The sequence below is a fragment of the Bombina bombina genome, chromosome 10, assembly GCF_027579735.1.
Source record: "Bombina bombina isolate aBomBom1 chromosome 10, aBomBom1.pri, whole genome shotgun sequence".
In the NCBI taxonomy this organism is placed as follows: domain Eukaryota; kingdom Metazoa; phylum Chordata; class Amphibia; order Anura; family Bombinatoridae; genus Bombina; species Bombina bombina.
Window position 1 is genome coordinate 97503334 of NC_069508.1, and position 27936 is coordinate 97531269.

At 41.4% G+C, this 27936-nt stretch overlaps 1 protein-coding gene across 1 annotated transcript in view; it reads right to left on the reverse strand.

Annotated features, from left to right (window-relative positions):
• The window catches only part of ANKRD45 (ankyrin repeat domain 45), a 306215-nt gene extending 299925 nt beyond the window's left edge, over nt 1-6290 (reverse strand). Inside the window, exon 1 of the mRNA XM_053693255.1 lies at nt 6041-6290. Coding sequence (XP_053549230.1) covers nt 6041-6290 — 250 coding nt within the window. The remainder of the gene's footprint in view (nt 1-6040) is intronic.
• Nucleotides 6291-27936: the final 21646 nt, after the last annotated feature.

A 27936-nucleotide genomic window follows, 5' to 3' on the forward strand; every position in this document is an offset into this window, starting at 1 on the left:
ATTGTGCAACAAACGTTCCTTCTTTGAAACTGGATTCGGACACAAAGAAGGCACAACTATCTCCTGGTTAATATTTTTGTTAGAAACAACTTTCGGAAGAAAACCAGGTTTAGTACGCAAAACCACCTTATCTGCATGGAACACCAGATAAGGAGGAGAACACTGCAGAGCAGATAACTCTGAAACTCTTCTAGCAGAAGAAATTGCAACCAAAAACAAAACTTTCCAAGATAATAACTTAATATCTACGGAATGTAAGGGTTCAAACGGAACCCCTTGAAGAACTGAAAGAACTAAATTGAGACTCCAAGGAGGAGTCAAAGGTTTGTAAACAGGCTTGATTCTAACCAGAGCCTGAACAAAAGCTTGAACATCTGGCACAGCCGCCAGCTTTTTGTGAAGTAAAACAGATAAAGCAGAAATCTGTCCCTTCAAAGAACTTGCAGATAATCCTTTCTCCAAACCCTCTTGAAGAAAGGAAAGGATCCCTGGATCTGGACCCGTAGCAAGGAACCTTGAAGTTCTGACGAGACGCCATCAGATCCATGTCTGGAATGCCCCATAATTGAATTATTTGGGCAAAGATTTCCGGATGGAGTTCCCACTCCCCCGGATGAAAAGTCTGACGACTCAGAAAATCCGCTTCCCAATTTTCCACTCCTGGGATGTGGATTGCAGACAAGTGGCAGGAGTGATTCTCCGCCCATTGAATTATTTTGGTCACTTCTTCCATCGCCAGGCAACTCCTTGTTCCCCCCTGATGGTTGATATACGCAACAGTCGTCATGTTGTCTGATTGAAACCTTATGAATTTGGCCTTTGCTAGCTGAGGCCAAGCCTTGAGAGCATTGAATATCGCTCTCAGTTCCAGAATGTTTATCGGGAGAAGAGATTCTTCCCGAGACCAAAGACCCTGAGCTTTCAGGGGTTCCCAGACCGCGCCCCAGCCCACCAGACTGGCGTCGGTCGTGACAATGACCCACTCTGGTCTGCGGAAGCTCATCCCTTGTGACAGGTTGTCCAGGGTCAGCCACCAACGGAGTGAATCTCTGGTCCTTTGATCTACTTGTATCGTCGGAGACAAGTCTGTATAATCCCCATTCCACTGACTGAGCATGCACAGTTGTAATGGTCTTAGATGAATTCGCGCAAAAGGAACTATGTCCATTGCCGCGACCATCAAACCTATTACTTCCATGCACTGCGCTATGGAAGGAAGAAGAACAGAATGAAGTACTTGACAAGAGCTTAGAAGTTTTGATTTTCTGGCCTCTGTCAGAAAAATCTTCATTTCTAAGGAGTCTATTATTGTTCCCAAGTAGGGAACTCTTGTTGACGGAGATAGAGAACTTTTTTCTATGTTCACTTTCCACCCGTGAGATCTGAGAAAGGCTAGGACAATGTCCGTATGAGCCTTTGCTTGTGGCAGAGACGACGCTTGAATCAGTATGTCGTCCAAGTAAGGTACTACTGCAATGCCCCTTGGTCTTAGCACCGCTAGAAGGGACCCTAGTACCTTTGTGAAAATTCTTGGAGCAGTGGCTAATCCGAATGGAAGTGCCACAAACTGGTAATGTTTGTCCAGAAAGGCGAACCTTAGGAACCGATGATGTTCCTTGTGGATAGGAATATGTAGATACGCATCCTTTAAATCCACCGTGGTCATGAATTGACCTTCCTGGATGGTAGGAAGAATTGTCCGAATGGTTTCCATTTTGAACGATGGAACCCTGAGAAATTTGTTTAGGATCTTGAGATCTAAGATTGGTCTGAATGTTCCCTCTTTTTTGGGAACTATGAACAGATTGGAGTAGAATCCCATCCCTTGTTCTCCTAATGGAACAGGATGAATCACTCCCATCTTTAACAGGTCTTCTACACAATGTAAGAATGCCTGTCTTTTTATGTGGTCTGAAGACAATTGAGACCTGTGGAACCTTCCCCTTGGGGGTAGCTCCTTGAATTCCAGAAGATAACCTTGGGAGACTATTTCTAGCGCCCAAGGATCCAGAACATCTCTTGCCCAAGCCTGAGCGAAGAGAGAAAGTCTGCCCCCCACCAGATCCGGTCCCGGATCGGGGGCCAACATCTCATGCTGTCTTGGTAGCAGTGGCAGGTTTCTTGACCTGCTTACCTTTGTTCCAGCCTTGCATTGGCCTCCAGGCTGGCTTGGTTTGAGAAGTATTACCCTCTTGCTTAGAGGATGTAGAACTTGAGGCTGGTCCGTTTCTGCGAAAGGGACGAAAATTTGGTTTATTTTTAGCCTTAAAAGACCTATCCTGAGGAAGGGCGTGGCCCTTTCCCCCAGTGATATCTGAAATAATCTCTTTCAAGTCAGGGCCAAACAGCGTTTTCCCCTTGAAAGGTATGTTAAGCAATTTGTTCTTGGAGGACGCATCCGCTGACCAAGACTTTAGCCAAAGCGCTCTGCGCGCCACAATAGCAAACCCTGAATTTTTCGCCGCTAATCTAGCTAATTGCAAAGTGGCGTCTAAAGTAAAAGAGTTAGCCAATTTAAGAGCGTGAACTCTGTTCATAACCTCCTCATAAGAAGATTCTTTATCGAGCGACTTTTCTAGTTCTTCGAACCAGAAACACGCTGCTGTAGTGACAGGAACAATGCATGAAATTGGTTGTAGAAGGTAACCTTGCTGAACAAACATCTTTTTAAGCAAACCCTCTAATTTTTTATCCATAGGATCTTTGAAAGCACAACTATCTTCTATAGGGATAGTAGTGCGTTTGTTTAGAGTAGAAACCGCCCCCTCGACCTTGGGGACTGTCTGCCATAAGTCCTTTCTGGGGTCGACCATAGGAAACAATTTCTTAAATATAGGGGGAGGGACAAAAGGTATGCCGGGCCTTTCCCATTCTTTGTTTACAATGTCCGCCACCCGCTTGGGTATAGGAAAAGCTTCGGGGGGCACCGGGACCTCTAGGAACTTGTCCATCTTACATAATTTCTCTGGAATGACCAAATTGTCACAATCATCCAGAGTAGATAACACCTCCTTAAGCAGAGCGCGGAGATGTTCCAATTTAAATTTGAATGTAATAACATCAGGTTCAGCTTGTTGAGAAATTTTTCCTGAATCTGAAATTTCTCCCTCAGACAAAACCTCCCTGGCCCCTTCAGACTGGTGTAAGGGCATGTCAGAACCATTATCATCAGCGTCCTCATGCTCTTCAGTATCTAAAACAGAGCAGTCGCGCTTTCGCTGATAAGTGGGCATTTTGGCTAAAATGTTTTTAATAGAATTATCCATTACAGCCGTTAATTGTTGCATAGTAAGAAGTATTGGCGCACTAGATGTACTAGGGGCCTCCTGTGTGGGCAAGACTGGCGTAGACACAGGAGGGGATTATGCAGTACCATGCTTACTCCCCTCACTTGAGGAATCATCTTGGGCATCATTTTCTCTAAATTGTTTGTCACATACATCACATCTATTTAAATGAGAAGGAACCTTGGCTTCCTCACATACAGAACATAGTCTATCTGATAGTTCAGACGTGTTAAACAGGCATAAACTTGATAACAAAGCACAAAAAACGTTTTAAAATAAAACCGTTACTGTCACTTTAAATTTTAAACTGAACACACTTTATTACTGAATATGTGAAAAAGTATGAAGGAATTGTTCAAAATTCACCAAAATTTCACCACAGTGTCTTAAAGCCTTAAAAGTATTGCACACCAAATTTGAAAGCTTTAACTCTTACAATAACGGAACCGGAGCCGTTTTTATATTTAACCCCTATACAGTCCCTGGTATCTGCTTTGCTGAGACCCAACCAAGCCCAGAGGGGAATACGATACCAAATGACGCCTTCAGTAAGCTTTTTCTGTGTATCTGAGCTCCTCACACATGCATCTGCATGCCTTGCTTCCCAAAAACAACTGCGCATTAGTGGCGCGAAAATGAGGCTCTGCCTAAGATTAGAAAAGGCCCCCAGTGAAAAAGGTGTCCAATACAGTGCCTGCCGTTTTTTTAACATAATTCCCAAGATTAAAATAACTCCTCAAAGCTATAAACTATTAAAAATGCTTATAAAGTAATCGTTTTAGCCCAGAAAAATGTCTACCAGTCTTTAAAGCCCTTGTGAAGCCCTTTATTCTTATTAATAAAATGGCTTACCGGATCCCATAGGGAAAATGACAGCTTCCAGCATTACCAAGTCTTGTTAGAAATGTGTCATACTTCAAGCAGCAAAGTCTGCACACTGTTTCCCCCAACTGAAGTTACTTCATCTCAACAGTCCTGTGTGGAAACAGCCATCGATTTTAGTAACGGTTGCTAAAATCATCTTCCTCTTACAAACAGAAATCTTCATCTATTTTCTGTTTCAGAGTAAATAGTACATACCAGCACTATTTTAAAATAACAAACTCTTGATTGAAGAATAAAACTACATTTAAACACCAAAAAACTCTTAACCATCTCCGTGGAGATGTTGCCTGTGCAACGACAAAGAGAATGACTGGGGAAGGCGGAGCCTAGGAGGGATCATGTGACCAGCTTTGCTGGGCTCTTTGCCATTTCCTGTTGGGGAAGAGAATATCCCACAAGTAAGGATGACGCCGTGGACCGGACACACCTATGTTGGAGAAAGAACAGTTAAGTCAAAATTTAAATGTTTATGATTCAGACAGAGCATACAATTTAAACAACTTTCCAATTTGCTTCTATTATCTTATTTGCATTGTTCTCCTGGTATCCTGTGCTGAACAGTAAAATTAGGTAGGCTGATAGGAGCTGAGGAGCATGCACGTGTCTTTAGCAGTCTATGGCAGCAGTGTTTGCAACTATGTATAACATTTCTATAAACATTGTTTCAAACACTAGTGCCGGATGGCTAAAGACAAGTGCACACTCCTGAGCTTACCTGAATTACTCATTAACAAAAGATACCAAGAGAACAACGCAAAATTGATAATAGAACTAAATTGGAAAGTTGTTTTAAAATGTATGCTCTATCCAATCCACTTAAAGGGACATGAAACCCAAAATTGTAATTTTATGATTCAGTTAGAACATACAAATTTTAACAATCCAATTTACTTGTATTATCTAATTTGCTTAGTTCTCTTGGTATCATTTATTGAAAAGTATACCTAGGTAGGCTCAGGAAATAGGAGATAACTGCACATATATGGCTCTTGTCATTGGCTTACTGATGTGTTCAGCTAGTTCCCAGTAGTGCATTGCTATCACTTTAGCAAAGCATACTAAGGGGCCGATTTATCAAAGTCTGGCGGACATCGCTGAATGCCGACAGCATACGCAGTCGGCATTTAACATTGCACAAGCAGTTCTAGTGAACTGCTTGTGCAATGCCGCCCCCTGAAGATTTGGCCGCTGGCAGGGGGTGTTAATCAAGACCGCTGCTTCATAACTACTGTTTCTGGCGAGCCTGAAGGCCCGTGCAGAACAGGGGCATCAGGGTCCATTCGGCCCTTGATAAATCAGCCCCAAAGAGGATGAAGCAAAATTGATTATAGGAGTAAATTGGAAAGTTGTTTAAAAATATATGCTCTATCTGAATCGCAAAATAAATGTGTTGTTTTCATGTCACTTTAAGTTGAATTTTGAGTTTACTGTCCTTTTAAGACGTGTCTTAAAGGGATACCAAACCCAATTTTTTTCTTTGATGATTCGGATAGAGCATGCAATTTTAAGCACATTTCTAATTTACTACTATTATTAATTTTTCTTTGTTCTTTTGCTATCTTTATTTAAAAAGCAGGAATATAAAGCTTAGGAGCCGGCCCATTTTAGGTTCAGCACCCTGGATAGCCCTTGCTTATTGGTGGCTACAGTTAGCAAACCAATAAGCAAGTGTAAACCAGGTTCTGAACCAAAAATGGTCGTGCTCCTAAGCTTTACATTTCATAAATTAGAAAGCTGCTTAAAATTGCATGCTCTATCTGAAAATTGGGTTTAGTGCCCCTTTAAGCAGAAAAAAATAACTTACATATGTAAAGGCTTCAGTAAATTGTAAATGTAAATTGCATTAAAAGAACATTTTGTCTGTTTACCCCGGGCGGTTTCATCATTTGTACTGGCTCCATATTTAACCAGTTCTTTTACTATTTCATTTCGACCCAGAATACAGGCTGAAAAGAGAGGGCTCCTCCCCAACTGATCCTTCTCCAAGAGCAGATGGTTAAGTGGATCTTGGTCCTCTTTTGTTTTATCATCAAAAAGTAACTGTAAAGACTGCACATCTCCTTCTAACACACACTGCAGCAAAGGACTGATAGATGACTCAGGGCTGAAAATCTCCATTTCCTAAAATAAAGAGAGAAAAAAATATTAAACAATGCAAATTGTATTTTTTTTTTACTTCAACATAATGTTTTAAAAAGAAGGGCATATAGGGAGATAACATTAGTAAAGATTGGGGCTACTTGTCTCCAGCATAATAGTAATACAGTTATATATTTATTAAACATTTTAATTATTTAGGGCCAGATTACAAGTGGAGCGGTATTTAAATTGATGCGCAAAGAGCCGAACTTAGAATATCACATGCACGATAACGTATTGCCTCATAGAAGTCAATAGAGCAAAAAAAAGTGTGTGTGTGGGGGGGGAACCTATACCCCACTTGCACCAAACCCGATCACAAATTCTCAAGTGCGCTAACCCGACATGAAAATATAAATGTTTCACATTCCAATGTTCTTCACATAGTAGAATATGTTCTATGTATTCATAAATATATATTTCTACATATATCTAATAGTATTTTGGTACTATATATACAGTATATATATATAGGAATATTAATTTAAAATAAATAGAACACATTCTGCTATGTGCATTACATTAGAATGTGAAATATTTACAGTAAATATACAATATAACACTTTATTAAATATAAATATTGCATAAATGTGTTTTATATGTTTTATCTACTTAACGGCAAAGGGCTCTAATGTACTTCTCTATATGTGTGTACATATGTATTTAATTCTGTAAATACATATATACACATATAAATACATAAATACATATGTACACACATAAATATATATATATATATATATCTACTGTATATATATATATATATATCTTAAGACATGTAGATGTATGCATCTCTATGTCTCTATGTTAAAGCCCTTTGCTGTCCTTTTTTCTTTCTATCACCTGAGACCTCATATCTTCGAGCCCATATAACTTTTTTGTGCAATATTTTTTTAAGTGTACTTTCTAATGTATTATTGATGTGTTTCGTGACACTTTTTTGTTTCGAGTGTTTACTTTCAACTTGTAATACGAGCGAAAAAACCCTACGAGCACAAACACCCATGATAAAACCCTTTTTTCTTGTGTGTAACTATTAGCGCTCCACTTGTTATCTGGCTCTTAATGTGTACTCACGGTATCAAAGTTAGTATAAAGCGAATTGTATTGCAGTCGCTATCTGAAAAATGCAATTAGGAATAAATATGAAGCAGGGTTAATCTTTAGAGGTCAGCAAGGGACATTCCAAGTTATGAGAATTAGAAATTGCACAATGTTCACAGCTTAATTACATGAAAAGGGGGTAAAACAAATAAAGAAAATATATTGCAAAGTTGTTTCATTACAAAAACAAAAAGCAACAGGAGTGCACAACCGCATCTAAGTGCAAATTATAAGATACCTTTAATTAACAAAACAGTGCTTGATTGGAAAAAGTTCCTTGATTGGAACGGAATGTGCGTTGAGTGAAACTGGTCCCAGTGAAGCTACGGTTTTGTGCTGGTATTGCCAATAGAGTACAACGTGAGCTGAGGGCACTTTTAAGGTTTTATCCTAATATATCCACAACTGTAAACCACGGACTATTCATATATTGTAGTTTACCGAGAAATGGATATTGTGTTACGTAGGTTTGACTGACTCCAACTTAAAGCCAGCTGAAAGACAGGATTACGTTTGAGGACGTCTGATTGGCCGGTTGGAATCACACCTCTCCTGCGATTGTTTAAGATGCTGATTTGGGTGGAATACATTCCTTTGAGGACGCCAGAGCGGGTTTGCAGTTGAATCAACTGTTTTAAATTAATGCTGTTTTATATCTTTTATATTGTGAGTGTTATTCTGTAGTAGGGCACTGTTTTGTTAATTAAAAGTATTTTATAATCTGCACTTAGATGCGGTTGTGCGCTCCTGTTGCTTTTTGTTTTTACAGTTCATTCTAAGGAGTTTGTGATGGGACTTTTTTAAAGGAGCAGCCTGAACTATTAAAAAACAAAATTTATGCTTGATAAATACCTGATAAATTTATTTCTCTTGTGGTGTATCCAGTCCACGGATTCATCCATTACTTGTGGAATATTCTCCTTCCCAACAGGAAGCTGCAAGGGGATCACCCACAGCAGAGCTGTCTATATAGCTCCTCCCCTAACTGCCACCTCCCAGTCATTCGACCGAAGACAAGCAAGAGAAAGGAGAAACTATGGGGTGCAGTGGTGACTGTAGTTTAAAAATTAAAAAACACCTGCCTTAAAATGACAGGGCGGGCCGTGGACTGGATACACCACAAGAGAAATAAATTTATCAGGTAAGCATAAATTTTGTTTTCTCTTGTAAGGTGTATCCAGTCCACGGATTCATCCATTACTTGTGGGATACCAATACCAAAGCTATAGGAAACGGATGAAGGGAGATTCAAGGCAGGCGCTTAAACGGAAGGCACCACTGCCTGTAAGACCTTTCTCCCAAAAATAGCCTCCGAAGAAGCAAAAGTATCAAATTTGTAGAATTTAGAAAACGTATGAAGCGAAGAACAAGTCGCCGCCTTACAAATCTGTTCAACAGAAGCCTTATTTTTAAAGGCCCATGTGGAAGCCACTGCTCTAGTGGAATGAGCTGTAATTCTTACAGGAGGCTGCTGGCCAGCAGTCTGATAAGATAAACGGATTATAATTCTTAACCAAAAGGAAAGAGAAGTTGCCGAAGCCTTTTGGCCTTTCCTCTGTCGAGAGTAGACACCAAACAATGCAGATGTTTGACGAAAATCTTTAGTAGCTTGTAAATAAAACTTTAAAGCACGAACCACGTCAATATTGTGTAATAGACGTTCCTTCTTTGAAGAAGGATTAGGACACAGTGACGGAACAACAATCTCCTGATTGATATTCTTATTAGATACCACCTTAGGAAGAAACCCAGGTTTGGTACGCAACACTACCTTATCTGCATGGAAGATCAGATAAGGGGAATCACACTGCAAGGCAGATAACTCTGAAACTCTTCGAGCCGAAGAGATAGCTACCAAGAACTGAACTTTCCAAGATAAAAGCTTGATATCTATGGAATGCAGAGGTTCAAACGGAACCCCTTGAAGAACTTTAAGAACTAAATTTAAACTCCATGGCGGAGCAACAGGTTTAAACACAGGCTTGATTCTAACTAAAGCCTGACAAAACGCCTGAACGTCTGGAACATCCACCAGACGCTTGTGCAAAAGAATAGACAGAGCAGAAATCTGTCCCTTTAAGGAACTAGCTGACAATCCCTTCTCCAATCCTTCTTGGAGAAAAGACAATATCCTGGGAATCCTGACTTTACTCCATGAGTAACCCTTGGATTCACACCAATGAAGATATTTACACCATATCTTATGATAGATTTTCCTGGTGACAGGCTTTCGAGCCTGAATTAAGGTATCAATTACCGACTCGGAAAAACCACGCTTTGATAAAATCAAGCGTTCAATCTCCAAGCAGTCAGACGCAGAGAAATTAGATTTGGATGTTTGAAGGGACCTTGAAGTAGAAGGTCCTGCCTCAGCGGCAGAGTCCATGGTGGAAAGGATGACATGTCCACCAGATCTGCGTACCAAGTCCTGCGTGGCCACGCAGGAGCTATCAAAATCACCGAAGCTCTCTCCTGCTTGATCTTGGCAATCAGCCGAGGGAGCAGAGGAAACGGTGGAAACACATAAGCCAGGCTGAAGGACCAGGGCTCTGCTAGAGCATCTACCAGCGCTGCCTGGGGATCCCTTGACCTGGACCCGTAACAAGGAAGTTTGGCGTTCTGACGAGACGCCATGAGATTCAGTTCTGGTTTGCCCCATAGTTGAATCAGCTGGGCAAATACCTCCGGATGGAGCTCCCACTCCCCCGGATGAAAAGTCTGCCGACTTAGAAAATCCGCCTCCCAGTTCTCTACTCCTGGGATATGGATAGCTGAGAGATGGCAAGAGTGAACCTCTGCCCATAGAATTATCTTTGAAACCTCCAACATTGCCAGGGGGCTCCTTGTTCCCCCCTGATGGTTGATATAGGCTACAGTCGTGATGTTGTCCGACTGAAATCTGATGAACCTGAACACAGCTAGCTGAGGCCAAGCCTGAAGAGCATTGAATATCGCTCTTAATTCCAGAATGTTTATTGGAAGGAGAGCCTCCTCCTGAGTCCACGAGCCCTGAGCCTTCAGGGAGTTCCAGACTGCACCCCAGCCCAGTAGGCTGGCATCTGTCGTTACTATAGTCCAATCTGGCCTGCGGAAGCTCATCCCCTTGGACAGATGGACCTGAGATAGCCACCAGAGAAGAGAATCCCTGGCTTCTTGATCCAGATTTAGCAGAGGGGACAAATCTGTGTAATCCCCATTCCACTGACTGAGCATGCAAAGTTGCAGCGGTCTGAGATGTAGGCGGGCAAATGGTACTATGTCCATTGCCGCTACCATTAAACCGATTACTTCCATACACTGAGCCACTGAAGGACGAGAAGTGGAATAAAGAACACGGCAAGAGTCTAGAAGTTTTGACAATCTTCATTTCTACCGAATCTATCCCTAGGAATGAAACTTTTGTTAGAGGTGATAGAGAACTCTTTTCTTTGTTCACCTTCCACCCATGGGACCTCAGAAATGCCAGAACAATGTCCGTGTGGGACCTGGCAACTTGAAAAGTCGACGCCTGTATCAGAATGTCGTCTAAGTAAGGGGCTACTGCTATACCCTGCGGCCTTAGGACCGCTAGAAGGGACCCTAGAACCTTTGTAAAGATTCTTGGTGCCGTGGCCAACTTGAAGGGAAGAGCCACAAACTGGTAGTGCCTGTCCAGAAAGGCAAACCTGAGAAAACGATGATGATCTTTGTGTATCGGGATGTGAAGATAAGCATCCTTTAGGTCTACGGTAGTCATATATTGACCCTCCTGGATCATAGGAAGGATGGTTCGAATAGTCTCCATCTTGAAGGATGGAACTCTGAGAAATTTGTTTAAGATCTTGAGATCTAAGATTGGTCTGAATGTTCCCTCTTTCTTGGGAACTACAAACAGATTTGAATAGAAGCCCTGACCCTGTTCCTCCTGCGGAACTGGGTGGATCACTCCCATAATAAGAAGGTCTTGAACACAATGTAAGAATGCCTCTCTCTTTATCTGGTTTGCAGATAAAAGTGAGAGATTAAATCTCCCTTTTGGGGGAGAGGTTTTGAATTCCAGAAGATAATCCTTGGACACAATTTCCAATGCCCAGAGATCCTGGAAATCTCTTGCCCAAGCCTGGGCGAAGAGAGAGAGTCTGCCCCCTACTATATCCGTTTCCGGATTGGGGGCTGCTCCTTCATGATGTCTTAGAGGCAGCAGCAGGCTTCTTGGCCTGTTTCCCCTTGTTCCAAGCCTGGTTAGGTCTCCAGACCGGCTTAGACTGGGCAAAAGTTCCATCTTGTTTTGTGCTAGAGGAAGTTGAAGCTGCGCCACTCTTGAAGTTTCGAAAGGGTCGAAAACTAGACTGTTTGGTCCTTAATTTGTTGTACCTGTCTTGAGGAAGGGCGTGACCTTTTCCTCCAGTGATGTCAGAAATGATCTCCTTCAGTCCAGGCCCGAATAGGGTCTGTCCTTTTAAGGGAATGTTGAGAAGTTTAGACTTTGAAGTCACGTCAGCTGACCAGGATTTAAGCCATAGCGCCCTACGCGCCTGAATAGCAAAACCTGATTTTTTTAGCCGTTAGCTTGGTTAAATGAACAACGGCATCAGAAACAAATGAATTGGATAGCTTAAGGGCCCTAAGCTTGTCAATAATATCTTCCAACGGGGTTTCAACCTGTAGAGCCTCCTCTATGGACTCAAACCAGAAAGCCGCAGCAGCAGTGACTGGGGCAATGCATGCAAGAGGCTGGAGCATAAAATCTTGTTGAATAAAAATTTTCTTAAGGTAACCCTCTAATTTTTTATCCATTGGATCTAGAAAAGCACAACTGTCCTCAACAGGGATAGTGGTACGCTTAGCTAGAGTAGAAACTGCTCCCTCCACCTTAGGGACCGTCTGCCATAAGTCCCGTGTAGCGGCGTCTATAGGAAACATCTTTTTAAAAACAGGAGGGGGAGAGAACGGTACACCTAGTCTATCCCATTCCTTAGTAATAATTTTAGAAAACCTTTTAGGGATTGGAAAAACATCAGTGTAAGTAGGTACTGCATAGTATTTATCCAATCTACATAATTTCTCTGGGACTACAATAGTGTCACAGTCGTCCAGAGTTGCTAAAACCTCCCTGAGCAATACACGGAGGTGTTCAAGCTTAAATTTAAATGTAGACATATCAGAATCAGATTGAAGTATCTTCCCTGAATCAGAAAATTCACCCACAGATTGAAGCTCCCCTGTTTCAGCTTCAGTATAATGTGAGGGTATATCAGACATAGCTACTAAAGCTGCTCCTTCATGATGTCTTAGAGGCAGCAGCAGGCTTCTTGGCCTGTTTCCCCTTGTTCCACGCCTGGTTAGGTCTCCAGACCGGCTTAGACTGGGCAAAAGTTCCATCTTGTTTTGTGCTAGAGGAAGTTGAAGCTGCGCCACTCTTGAAGTTTCGAAAGGGTCGAAAACTAGACTGTTTGGTCCTTAATTTGTTGGACCTGTCTTGAGGAAGGGCGTGACCTTTTCCTCCAGTGATGTCAGAAATGATCTCCTTCAGTCCAGGCCCGAATAGGGTCTGTCCTTTTAAGGGAATGTTGAGAAGTTTAGACTTTGAAGTCACGTCAGCTGACCAGGATTTAAGCCATAGCGCCCTACGCGCCTGAATAGCAAAACCTGATTTTTTAGCCGTTAGCTTGGTTAAATGAACAACGGCATCAGAAACAAATGAATTGGATAGCTTAAGGGCCCTAAGCTTGTCAATAATATCTTCCAACGGGGTTTCAACCTGTAGAGCCTCCTCTATGGACTCAAACCAGAAAGCCGCAGCAGCAGTGACTGGGGCAATGCATGCAAGAGGCTGGAGCATAAAATCTTGTTGAATAAAAATTTTCTTAAGGTAACCCTCTAATTTTTTATCCATTGGATCTAGAAAAGCACAACTGTCCTCAACAGGGATAGTGGTACGCTTAGCTAGAGTAGAAACTGCTCCCTCCACCTTAGGGACCGTCTGCCATAAGTCCCGTGTAGCGGCGTCTATAGGAAACATCTTTTTAAAAACAGGAGGGGGAGAGAACGGTACACCTAGTCTATCCCATTCCTTAGTAATAATTTCAGAAAACCTTTTAGGGATTGGAAAAACATCAGTGTAAGTAGGTACTGCATAGTATTTATCCAATCTACATAATTTCTCTGGGACTACAATAGTGTCACAGTCGTCCAGAGTTGCTAAAACCTCCCTGAGCAATACACGGAGGTGTTCAAGCTTAAATTTAAATGTAGACATATCAGAATCAGATTGAAGTATCTTCCCTGAATCAGAAAATTCACCCACAGATTGAAGCTCCCCTGTTTCAGCTTCAGTATAATGTGAGGGTATATCAGACATAGCTACTAAAGCAATAGTCATAAGTTGTGTGAGCACCTTTTGTAACTGCCCAGTCTTTTTACTTGGTTTAATAGGCAATCCCAATCTTGTATTACATCAAGGTAGAGATGTCTTGTAAATTGACTCACCCCTGCTTGGAGAATGTTCCCGGGTTGTTGCCGCTTACCGCTACTCGCAGAGACTGGCCTGTCCACAGAGAGCTTACTCGTACTCCCGGGGCAATGGGATGGTATCAATCAGAGCCCCTCTTTCTGCCTCCGGCTTATCCTCCGCTCTCCTCCTGGGTCCCTCTCCACTCGCGGTAGCTTGGCGTCTGACGTCACCGGAATCTCCACATTCGGCTTCCTTTTCCTCAGCTGTTCGATCAGCTGTCAGATCCGTCCGATGGGTGCTGGCTGGATAGATAGCGGTCACAAGCTACCAATGTGCACGCTCCGTTTCAGTTAACTCCAAGACACAAAGTGATGAGCTGCACCAGGGTACTTGTTAAAAAAACTTTTATTGCAGGTCACAGAAACTCCCCTCAAGAAGCATTGTTACACAACAACAAAGGACATTGTGGTGTGTGTAGAAATCACCCAAAGAGCTTATCGCTGACGCGTTTCAGCCTGACTGGCCGTAATCGTAGCATAATGCTCATAATCCCAATCCACCTTTAAATACATTGTGCTAAATTGTGATTGGATAAAAGAATTATCCTGGGCGTTTTCTAAGAACACACCTCTTATATATATTCACCATTATAAAACATTGTTCCTGAATGTTTGATAAATAATAATAAGTAATATAAACATTATGCAGTTGCTTATTTTCAGATGAGCTGCTGGCGAGGACTTACAATAGGCTTACAGTCTGTATAGTATAATTCTAGACTTTACAACTTTGAAACTTTTTTTGGCTTAATTACAAAGTTTGCCAACATATCCATATCATTCTTTGAGCTCTAAACTACTCTAACTTGATGTTTGCTTATGTATTTAAGTCCCTTACCAAATTGTTTAATGATTGAGTCATTTAAAAACTGAAGAAGCTACACAGCTTTGCAAAGAATTACAAAAAACTCTTTTGCAAAAAATTCTTTTCTTATCTCTTTGCAAAAGACTATTATTGCCAAAAAATATTTAATTAATTAAATATACTTTAAACTTTAAACTTTAAATTCTAGCCTGACTTAGGGGATGCCTCCGGACACACAAACCCAAGAACTTTTACTCCCAAAAATTGATTATATCAAATTCTGAATTTAATCCTGTGGGGATTCTAGTCCTGAGTCTGTGTATCCAGAAGGCCTCCCTTTTGGCTAGAAGTTTGTCCCTGTCTCCACCCCTTGCCTTACAAGTTACTTGTTCAATGATGGTCCACCTCAGTGTTTCTGCATTTTTATTATGTGTCATTTTAAAATGTTGCACTAATGGCGTTGTCAATTTTCCTGCTTTGATATTATTTACATGTTCACGTATTCTCTCCCGTGTTTCTCTAGATGTGAGTCCTATGTATTGAACTCCACATTGTACACAGGTCAGCATATAGACCACATAAGTGGCTCGACAATTCAGGCATGAATAGTGCCTGAATTGTTCCCCTGTTACTGAACTTGAAAAACCTTCCCCACACTGTAGGTATCCACAGGCTATACATGATGTGTAGCTACATTTAAAGACTCCTTTAAATCTTAACCATGATGATTGATCAGGTTTTGTGGTGCTTATTTGTGTGGGAGCTAAAATATTAGCCAAAGTTTTTCCTTTTTTGAAAGCATACCTACATCCCTTAGATACAATATCACTAAGATCATCATCAGCTGATAACATACGGAAATGCTTCCGTATGATGTTGCAGACCTGGTGGTACTGGTTGCTATATCTAGTGATAAAGGAAACACCTTCAAATACATCCTGTTTCCCAGGCTTCTCCGACTTGAGAAATTGAGACCTGCTTTTTTTGGCTATATCCAATCTAGAAATAGACACTTCCTTTCTTTTATAACCTCTTCGACATAAGCGGTCCTCTAATTCTGAAGCCTGTTTATCAAATTCCTCTTGTGTTGTACAATTACGTTTCAAACGTATGAACTGTCCTTTTGTAACAGATCGAAAGACCCTTTTTGGGTGATTGCTTTTCGGGTGGAGCAGTGTATTTCCTGAGATAGGTTTTCTAAACACCTTAGTGAACACTTTGTTTTCTCTACTCATAAGTGTTACATCCAAATAGTTGAGTTGTGTAACATTAAACTCATATGTTAGTTTAATCCCCGCCGGATTATTATTAAGGTGCATTAAGAAATCCTTAGCCTCTGATTCACTGCCTTAGCTACTAAAGCGTCAGAGAGCTCTGTATTTATTCTAGTCCCAGAGCTGTCTCGCTTTCCTTGCAAGCCTGGCAGTTTAGATAATACCTCTGTAAGGGTATGATTCATAACTGCCGCCATGTCTTGCAAGGTATACGCAATGGGCGCGCTAGATGTACTAGGCGTCCCCTGAGCGGGATTTATAGGATCTGACATGTGGGGAGAGTTAGACGGCATAATTTCCTACTTGTCAATTTCTTCTGGTGATAAATTTTTTAAAGCCAGAATATGGTCTTTGTAATCTATAGTAAAATCAGTGCATTTGGTACACATTCTAAGAGGGGGTTCCACATGGCTTCTAAACATAATGAACAATGAGTTTCCTCTATGTCAGACATGTCTAAACAGACTAGTAATGAGACCAGCAAGCTTGGAAAACACTTTAATAACTGTGAACAAGCAAAAAATAAAAACGGTACTGTGCCTTTAAGAGAAAAAAACAATCACAGAAACTGCAAAACAGTGAAAAAAGCAGTAAATCTTACGAAATTTTTACAGTGTATATAATAGGCTAAAAGAGCATTGTACCCACTTGCAAATGGATGATTAACCCCTTAGTTTCAAAACCGGATAAAAAAAACGATATAAACGTTTTTAAACAGTCATACCAAACTGCCACAGCTCTACTGTGGCCCTACCTGCCCATACAACGACTTTGGAAGGCACAAAAACCCTTTAGAGAGGTCCTAAATGTTCAGGGGACTCCTTCAGGGAAGCTGGATGTCTCAAACTGCAAAAACTAATGCACAATTTAGGCGCGAAAATAGGCCCCTCCCAACCTGTACTCACAGTGAGAGGGCCCTAAAAAACTATCCCTAGCAAAATCTAGTCAGCCATGTGGAAAAAACTGGGACCCAGAATAAAGTTTTATCACCAATATGTAATAAACGTTCATACACCTTCAAGCAAACGTTATATTTATTCAGTAATGTGAGTAAATAAAAAAAAATATTACCCTTTACAGCAAGCATGATACCAGTCGTTATTAAATCACTGTAATCAGGCTTACCTTAAATAAATCCGGTATTGTTAGCATTTTCTAGCATATCATTTCTCTAGAAAAAATTAAAACTGCACATACCTCAGAGCAGGAGACCCTGCACGCTATTCCCCCAGCTGAAGTTACCCATCTCTTCAGTTATGTGTGAGAACAGCAATGGATCTTAGTTACAACCTGCTAAGATCATCAAAGACCACAGGCAGACTCTTCTTCAACTTTCTGCCTGAGGCTAAAATAGTACAACTCCGGTACCATTTGAAAATAACAAACTTTTGATTGAAGATAAACTACATTAATGCACCACATCTCTCTAGCTACTTCCCTTGTCGAGAGCTGCAAGAGAATGACTGGGAGGTGGCAGTTAGGGGAGGAGCTATATAGACAGCTCTGCTGTGGGTGATCCTCTTGCAGCTTCCTGTTGGGAAGAAGAATATCCCACAAGTAATGGATGAATCCGTGGACTGGATACACCTTACAAGAGAAACTAATTATTATTTGAACTTACATACAGTACATCTGCATATACGGACTCACATTTGGGTGTGTAAGGTACTCCCCTTATATTTAAGGGTATATGTATTGCAGGTTGTTGAATACTTATTATCAATTCCGATATTCACAATTTGTTCTGTGTATATAGGTACAGTCTCTCTTTTTTTTAGCTGAAGGATAAAGGACGAGTCACAACAGCCCCATCAAAGCAGCACCTAATTAACGTGAGCAACAGGCCCACAGCCTGCATTTAAAACAATTAACACATAGACACTGAAGAGATATGCAGCAGAATAAACCGCTTTTATACATGGATAAGAGAAACAAGCTTCAATACAATAAAAGGCACTGTAAAAGTACCTAAATTAAATAGAGCATTTATAAACCAAGATCACGGTAACTACTACTCAAAGAACTTACAACTATAATACTACGCACAAAGTTAACGGCTTATACGCTATGCATTAAACCTACAGAATTAAGCCAACCTAATAGAGTATGCAGATTAATGGCCAGCGCTTGTGAGCATCCATCCTACAAAAAACTGCATCTACAAATTAATATTATGTAGGGGCATTTTATTTTCATCCCATACCACAGCAATTGAAAGCACAAAAGCCATATGCCCTAATATATTTCTGCAGGAAAATATCACACTCTGCTAACTGTATAAAAGCTGGAAGAAGACAAACTGAGCCTTTAAAAGTCTCACAATTAACCACTCACATAAAGCACATAAATGGACAACAAAATGGCGTCTAAAAAAAAGACAAACGATAAAACCGCCAAACTAAGCCAGACTCCTAAAGCTCAACTAAATTCATACTTTAAATTAGAACAATATACCACTAACCCTAGGGTAGAATTTGAGGAAGAGAACTCAGAGCCAACATCACCACAAGATAACCAAGACTAACTTTCATCAGATGAACTAACTCCTCTAACTTTAGCTGATCTGCGATCGCTTCCATCAAAGGAAGACTTTAATACTTTTCTCACACAAGTCAAACAAATGTTGACGGCTTGGCAGATGTAAGAAAAGATATAGCAGATTTAGGCAATAGAATAGAATATGTAGAAGAATTAGCTGATAGCCTGGCAAACACAAACAAGAGTCACTCAAAATATTTATCCACACAAGACCTCCAGATCCAATAGAGGAAGAAGACAGAATCTGAGGATAAGAGGGGTATCAGAGAATATTCAACCCAACCAGCTTAATGACTACCTCCAAAGGCTGTTTTAATTTCTACTAGAGGATCAGTCATCTACAACTGTACCACTAGATAGGGCACACAAAGCCCTGAGACCAAGGCCAAAAGAAACAGAACCAACTAGAGACATACAGCTAGATTACGAGTTTTGCGTTATGAGTGAAAAAGCAGCGTTATGCTTCATAACACTGCTTTTTCCCTAACGCTGCTATTACAAGTCTTGTAGGTATAGGTGTACCGCACACCTTTTTGGCCGTCACGCAACGTCAGTACCGCACTTTTAAAAAACTCCTTTTACAATGGGACTCCCATAGCCACGGTATTTAGAGTTTGCCTGGGAGGCCAAAAAGTGAGCGGTAGACCCTATACTGACAAGATCCGTACTGCCATCTAAAGTCAGTAGTTATGAGTTTTACGTTACAAATCTATAGCATAAAACTCATAACTAAAGTGTTAAAAAGTACACTAACACCCATAAACTACCTATTAACCCCTAAACCGAGGCCCTCCTGCATCGCAAACACTATAATAAATTTATTAACCCCTAATCTACCACTCCGGACCTCGCCGCCACTATTAAAATTTATTAACCCCTATTCCGCCGCTCCCCGACATCGTCGCCACTATAATAAAAATATTAACCCGTAAACCGCCGCCCTCCCGCATCGCCAACACTATTTAAATATTATTAACCCCTAATCGGCCGTCCATCCACACCGCCACTTTAATAAACCTATTAACCACTAAACCGCAAGCTCCCACAATGAAATATACTTAAATAAACTATTAACCCCTAAACCTCTGACCTCCCACATCATTAACTCTACATAAGTCTACCTTAAGTCTAACCCTAACCCTAACACCCCCTAACTTAAATATAATTAAAATAAATGTAAATAAACCTTACAATTATTAACTAAATAATTCATATTTAAAACTAAATACATACTTACTTGTAAAAACCCCCACTAACGGCTAGATTTGGAGTTTTGTCGGTAACGAGCCGAAAAACTAACGCCCGCGTTTTACTGGCCGCACCATAAAAATAACTCTGGTATCGAGAGTCCACATAAAGGCTGCGTTAGGCTCCAAAAAAGGAGCGTAGAGCATTTTTAACGCAGCTTCAACTCTCGATACCAGAGTTGCTTACGGATGCGGCCAGCCTCAAAAACGTGCTCGTGCACGATTCCCCCATAGGAAACAATGGGGCTGTTTGAGCTGAAAAAAAACCTAACACCTGCAAAAAAGCCGCGTTCAGCTCCTAACGCAGCCCCATTGTTTGCTATGCGGTAACCCTTCCTACGTCTGCACTTAACACTCTAACATGTACCCCGAGTCTAAACACCCCTAACCTTACACTTATTAACCCCTAATCTGCCGCCCCCGCTATCGCTGACCCCTGCATATTATTATTAACCCCTAATCTGCCGCTCCGTAAACCGCCGCTACTTACATTATCCCTATGTACCCCTAATCTGCTGCCCTAACATCGCCGACCCCTATATTATATTTATTAACCCCTAATCTGCCCCCCACAACGTCGCCTCCACCTGCCTACACTTATTAACCCCTAATCTGCCGAGCGGACCTGAGCGATACTATAATAAAGTTATTAACCCCTAATCCGCCTCACTAACCCTATCATAAATAGTATTAACCCCTAATCTGCCCTCCCTAACATCGCCGACACCTAACTTCAATTATTAACCCCTAATCTGCCGACCGGAGCTCACCGCTATTCTAATAAATGGATTAACCCCTAAAGCTAAGTCTAACCCTAATACTAACACCCCCCTAAATTAAATATAATTTAAATCTAACGAAATAAATTAACTCTTATTAAATAAATTATTCCTATTTAAAGATAAATACTTACCTGTAAAATAAATCCTAATATAGCTACAATATAAATTATATTTATATTATAGCTATTTTAGGATTAATATTTATTTTACAGGTAACTTTGTATTTATTTTAACCAGGTACAATAGCTATTAAATAGTTAAAAACTATTTAATAGCTACCTAGTTAAAATAATTACAAAATTACCTGTAAAATAAATCCTAACCTAAGTTACAAATAAACCTAACACTAGACTATCAATAAATTAATTAAATAAACTACCTACAATTAACCTAACACTACACTATCAATAAATTAATTAAATACAATTGCTACAAATAAATACAATTAAATAAACTAGCTAAAGTACAAAAAAAAAAATAACTAAGTTACAAAAAATAAAAAAATATTTACAAACATAAGAAAAATATTACAACAATTTTAATCTAATTACACCTACTCTAAGCCCCCTAATAAAATAACAAAGACCCCCCAAAATAAAAAAATGCCCTACCCTATTCTAAATTACTACAGTTCAAAGCTCTTTTACCTTACCAGCCCTGAACAGGGCCCTTTGCGGGGCATGCCCCAAAGAATTCAGCTCTTTTGCCTGTAAAAAAAAACATACAATACCCCCCCAACATTACAACCCACCACCCACATACCCCTAATCTAACCCAAACCCCCCTTAAATAAACCTAACACTAAGCCCCTGAAGATCTTCCTACCTTATCTTCACCCTGCCAGGTTCACCGATCCGTCCTGAAGAGCTCCTCCGATGTCCTGATCCAAGCCCAAGCGGGGGGCTGAAGAGGTCCATGATCCGGCTGAAGTCTTCATCCAAGCGGGAGCTGAAGAGGTCCATGATCCGGATGAAGTCTTCATCCAAGCGGGAGCTGAAGAGGTCCATGATCCGGATGAAGTCTTCTATCAACGGCATCTTCAATCTTCTTTCTTCCGGATCCATCTTGCAGACCTCCGACGCGGAACATCCTCTTCTCCCGACGCCTACTAGCCGAATGACGGTTCCTTTAAGGGACGTCATCCAAGATGGCGTCCCTCGAATTCCGATTGGCTGATAGGATTCTATCAGCCAATCGGAATTAAGGTAGGAATATTCTGATTGGCTGATGGAATCAGCCAATCAGAATCAAGTTCAATCCGATTGGCTGATCCAATCAGCCAATCAGATTGAGCTCGCATTCTATTGGCTGTTCCGATCAGCCAATAGAATGCAAGCTCAATCTGATTGGCTGATTGGATCAGCCAATCGGATTGAACTTGATTCTGATTGGCTGATTCCATCAGCCAATCAGAATATTCCTACCTTAATTCCGATTGGCTGATAGAATCCTATCAGCCAATCGGAATTCGAGGGACGCCATCTTGGATGACGTCCCTTAAAGGAACCGTCATTCTGCAGTTGGACGTCGCCGGAAGAAGATGGGTCCGCGGTGGAGGTCTTCAGGATGGAGCCCGTCGTCATCGGATGAAGATAGAAGATGCCGCTTGGATCAAGATGGTTGCCGGTCCGGATCGCCTCGTCTTACCGGATAGGATGAAGACTTTGGAGCCTCTTCTGGACCTCTTCAGGCACCGGATGATGGATCGCCAACCCCCGCTTGGGTTGGATGAAGATTTTGGAGCCAGGACGGATCGGTGATACCTGGTGAGGTGAAGACAAGGTAGGATGATCTTCAGGGGCTTAGTGTTAGGTTTATTTAAGGGGGGTTTGGGTTAGATTAGGGGTATGTGGGTGGTGGGTTGTAATGTTGGGGGGGGGTATTGTATGTTTTTTTTTTACAGGCAAAAGAGCTGAACTTCTTGGGGCATGCCCCGCAAAGGGCCCTGTTCAGGGCTGGTAAGGTAAAAGAGCTTTTAACTTTAGTAATTTAGAATAGGGTAGGGCATTTTTTATTTTGGGGGGCTTTGTTGTTTTATTAGGGGGCTTAGAGTAGGTGTAATTAGTTTAAAATTGTTGTAATATTTTTCTTATGTTTGTAGATATCTTTTTTATTTTTTGTAACTTAGTTCTTTTTTATTTTTTGTACTTTAGCAAGTTTATTTAATTGTATTTATTTGTAGGAATTGTATTTAATTAATTTATTGATAGTGTAGTGTTAGGTTAATTGTAGGTAATTGTAGGTAGGTTATTTAATTAATTTATTGATAGTATAGTGTTAGTTTTAATTGTAACTTAGGTTAGGATTTCTTTTACAGGTAAATTTGAAATTATTTTAACTATTTTAGCTATTAAATAGTTCTTAACTATTTAATAGCTATTGTACCTGGTTAAAATAAATACAAAGTTACATGTAAAATAAATATAAATCCTTAAATAGCTACAATGTAATTATAATTTATATTGTAGCTATATTAGGATTTATTTTACAGGTAAGTATTTATCTTTAAATAGGAATAATTTATTTAATAAGAGTTAATTTATTTCGTTAGATTTAAATTATATTTAACTTAGGGGGGTGTTAGTATTAGGGTTAGACTTAGCTTTAGGGGTTAATACATTTATTAGAATAGCGGTGAGCTCCGGTCGGCAGATTAGGGGTTAATAATTGAAGTTAGGTGTCGGCGATGTTAGGGAGGGCAGATTAGGGGTTAATACTATTTATTATAGGGTTAGTGAGGCGGATTAGGGGTTAATAACTTTATTATAGTAGCGCTCAGGTCCGCTCGGCAGATTAGGTGTTAATAAGTGTAGGCAGGTGGAGGCGACGTTGTGGGGGGCAGATTAGGGGTTAATAAATATAATACAGGGGTCGGCGGTGTTAGGGGCAGCAGATTAGGGGTACATAAGGATAACGTAGGTGGCGGTCGGCAGATTAGGGGTTAAAAAAATTTAATCGAGTGGCGGCGATGTGGGGGGACCTTGGTTTAGGGGTACATAGGTAGTTTATGGGTGTTAGTGTACTTTAGAGTACAGTAGTTAAGAGCTTTATAAACCGGCGTTAGCCCAGAAAGCTCTTAACTACTGACTTTTTTCCTGCGGCTGGAGTTTTGTCGTTAGATGTCTAACGCTCACTTCAGAAACGACTCTAAATACCGGAGTTAGGAAGATCCCATTGAAAAGATAGGATACGCAATTGACGTAAGGGGATCTGCGGTATGGAAAAGTCGTGGCTGAAAAGTGAGCGTTAGACCCTATTTTGAGTGACTCTAAATACCGGCGGTAGCCTAAAACCAGCGTTAGGAGCCTCTAACGCTGGTTTTCACGGCTACCGCCAAACTCCAAATCTAGGTCTTAGCTAGCTACAAAAACAGAATTTATGCTTACCTGATAAATTACTTTCTCCAACGGTGTGTCCGGTCCACGGCGTCATCCTTACTTGTGGGATATTCTCTTCCCCAACAGGAAATGGCAAAGAGTCCCAGCAAAGCTGGCCATATAGTCCCTCCTAGGCTCCGCCCACCCCAGTCATTCAACCGACGGACAGGAGGAAATATATATAGGAGAAACCATATGGTACCGTGGTGACTGTAGTTAGAGAAAATAATTCATCAGACCTGATTAAAAAACCAGGGCGGGCCGTGGACCGGACACACCGTTGGAGAAAGTAATTTATCAGGTAAGCATAAATTCTGTTTTCTCCAACATTGGTGTGTCCGGTCCACGGCGTCATCCTTACTTGTGGGAACCAATACCAAAGCTTTAGGACACGGATGAAGGGAGGGAGCAAATCAGGTTACCTAAACGGAAGGCACCACAGCTTGCAAAACCTTTCTCCCAAAAATAGCCTCCGAAGAAGCAAAAGTATCAAATTTGTAAAATTTGGCAAAAGTGTGCAGTGAAGACCAAGTCGCTGCCTTACATATCTGGTCAACAGAAGCCTCGTTCTTGAAGGCCCATGTGGAAGCCACAGCCCTAGTGGAGTGAGCTGTGATTCTTTCAGGAGGCTGCCGTCCGGCAGTCTCATAAGCCAATCGGATGATGCTTTTAAGCCAAAAGGAAAGAGAGGTAGAAGTCGCTTTTTGACCTCTCCTTTTACCAGAATAAACAATAAACAAGGAAGATGTTTGTCTGAAATCTTTTGTAGCCTCTAAATAGAATTTTAGAGCACGGACTACGTCCAAATTGTGTAACAAACGTTCCTTCTTTGAAACTGGATTCGGACATAAAGAAGGTACAACTATCTCCTGGTTAATATTTTTGTTAGAAACAACCTTAGGAAGAAAACCAGGCTTAGTACGCAAAACCACCTTATCTGCATGGAACACCAGATAGGACGGAGAACACTGCAGAGCAGATAACTCTGAAACTCTTCTAGCAGAAGAAATTGAAACCAAAAACAAAACTTTCCAAGATAATAACTTAATATCTATGGAATGTAAAGGTTCAAACGGAACCCCTTGAAGAACTGAAAGAACTAGATTTAGACTCCAGGGGGGAGTCAAAGGTCTGTAAACAGGCTTGATCCTAACCAGAGCCTGAACAAATGCTTGAACATCTGGCACAGCTGCCAGTCTTTTGTGTAGTAAGACAGATAAAGCAGAAATCTGTCCCTTTAGAGAACTTGCAGATAATCCTTTCTCCAAACCTTCTTGTAGAAAGGAGAGAATCTTAGGAATTTTTATCTTATTCCATGGGAATCCTTTGGATTCACACCAACATATATATCTTTTCCATATTTTATGGTAAATCTTTCTAGTTACCGGTTTTCTGGCCTGAACCAGAGTATCTATCACAGAATCTGAAAACCCACGCTTCGATAGAATCAAGCCTTCAATCTCCAAGCCGTCAGCTGGAGGGAGACCAGATTTGGATGTTCGAATGGACCCTGAACAAGAAGGTCCTGTCTCAAAGGTAGCTTCCATGGTGGAGCCGATGACATATTCACCAGGTCTGCATACCAAGTCCTGCGTGGCCACGCAGGAGCTATCAAGATCACCGAGGCCCTCTCCTGATTGATCCTGGCTACCAGCCTGGGAATGAGAGGAAACGGTGGAAATACATAAGCTAGGTTGAAGGTCCAAGGTGCTACTAGTGCATCTACTAGAGTCACCTTGGGATCCCTGGATCTGGACCCGTAGCAAGGAACCTTGAAGTTCTGACGAGACGCCATCAGATCCATGTCTGGAATGCCCCATAATTGAGTTATTTGGGCAAAGATCTCCGGATGGAGTTCCCACTCCCCCGGATGGAATGTCTGACGACTCAGAAAATCCGCCTCCCAGTTTTCCACACCTGGGATGTGGATCGCAGACAGGTGGCATGAGTGATCCTCCGCCCATTGAATTATTTTGGTCACTTCTTTCATCGCCAGGGAACTCCTTGTTCCCCCCCTGATGATTGATATACGCAACGGTCGTCATGTTGTCTGATTGGAACCTTATGAATCTGGCCTTTGCTAGCTGAGGCCAAGCCCTGAGAGCATTGAATATCGCTCTCAGTTCCAGAATGTTTATCGGGAGAAGAGACTCTTCCCGAGACCATAGACCCTGAGCTTTCAGGGATTCCCAGACTGCGCCCCAGCCCACTAGACTGGCGTCGGTCGTGACAATGACCCACTCTGGTCTGCGGAAGCTCATTCCCTGGGACAGATGGTCCAGGGTCAGCCACCAACGGAGTGAATCTCTGGTCTTCTGATCTACTTGAATCATTGGAGACAAGTCTGTATAGTCCCCATTCCACTGTTTGAGCATGCACAGTTGTAATGGTCTTAGATGAATTTGTGCAAAAGGAACTATGTCCATTGCTGCAACCATCAACCCTACTACTTCCATGCACTGCGCTATGGAAGGACGAGGAACAGAATGAAGCACTTGACAAGAGCTTAGAAGTTTTGATTTTCTGACCTCTGTCAAAAAAATCCTCATTTCTAAGGAATCTATTATTGTTCCCAAGAAGGGAACTCTTGTCGACGGAGACAGAGAACTTTTTTCTATGTTCACCTTCCATCCGTGAGATCTGAGAAAGGCTAGAACGATGTCTGTATGAGCCTTTGCTTTTGACAGGGACGACGCTTGTATTAGAATGTCGTCCAAGTAAGGTACTACTGCAATGCCCCTCGGTCTTAGAACCGCTAGAAGGGACCCTAGCACCTTTGTGAAAATCCTTGGAGCAGTGGCTAACCCGAATGGGAGGGCCACAAACTGGTAATGCTTGTCCAGAAAAGCGAACCTTAGGAACTGATGATGTTCTTTGTGGATAGGAATATGTAGGTACGCATCCTTTAGATCCACGGTAGTCATAAATTGACTTTCCTGGATAGTGGGTAGAATCGTTCGAATGGTTTCCATCTTGAACGATGGTACCCTGAGAAATTTGTTTAGGATCTTCAAATCCAAAATTGGTCTGAAAGTTCCCTCTTTTTTGGGAACTACGAACAGATTGGAATAAAATCCCATTCCTTGTTCCTTTATTGGAACTGGGTGTATCACTCCCATCTTTAACAGGTCTTCTACACAATGTAAGAATGCCTGTCTCTTTATTTGGTTTGAGGATAAGTGAGACATGTGGAACCTTCCCCTTGGGGGTAGTTCCTTGAATTCCAGGAGATAACCTTGAGAAACTATTTCTAGCGCCCAGGGATCCTGAACATCTCTTGCCCAAGCCTGAGCAAAGAGAGAGAGTCTGCCCCCCACTAGATCCGGTCCCGGATCTGGGGCTACTCCTTCATGCTGTTTTGTTAGCAGCGGCAGGCTTCTTGGCCTGCTTACCCTTGTTCCAGCCTTGCATCGGTTTCCAGGCTGGTTTGGGTTGTGAGGCATTACCCTCTTGCTTAGAGGATGCAGAATTAGAGGCCGGTCCGTTCCTGAAATTGCGAAAGGAACGAAAATTAGACTTATTTTTAGCCTTGAAAGACCTATCTTGTGGAAGGGCGTGGCCCTTTCCCCCAGTGATGTCTGAAATAATCTCTTTCAATTCTGGTCCAAATAGAGTTTTACCTTTGAAAGGGATGTTAAGCAATTTTGTCTTGGATGACACATCCGCTGACCAAGACTTTAGCCAAAGCGCTCTGTGCGCCACGATAGCAAACCCTGAATTTTTCGCCGCTAATCTAGCTAATTGCAAAGCGGCATCTAAAATAAAAGAGTTAGCCAATTTAAGTGCGTGAACTCTGTCCATAACCTCCTCATACGGAGTCTCTCTACTGAGCGACTTTTCTAGTTCCTCGAACCAGAACCACGCTGCTGTAGTGACAGGAACAATGCACGAAATTGGTTGTAGAAGGTAACCTTGCTGTACAAAAATCTTTTTAAGCAAACCTTCCAATTTTTTATCCATAGGATCTTTGAAAGCACAACTATCTTCGATAGGAATAGTAGTGCGT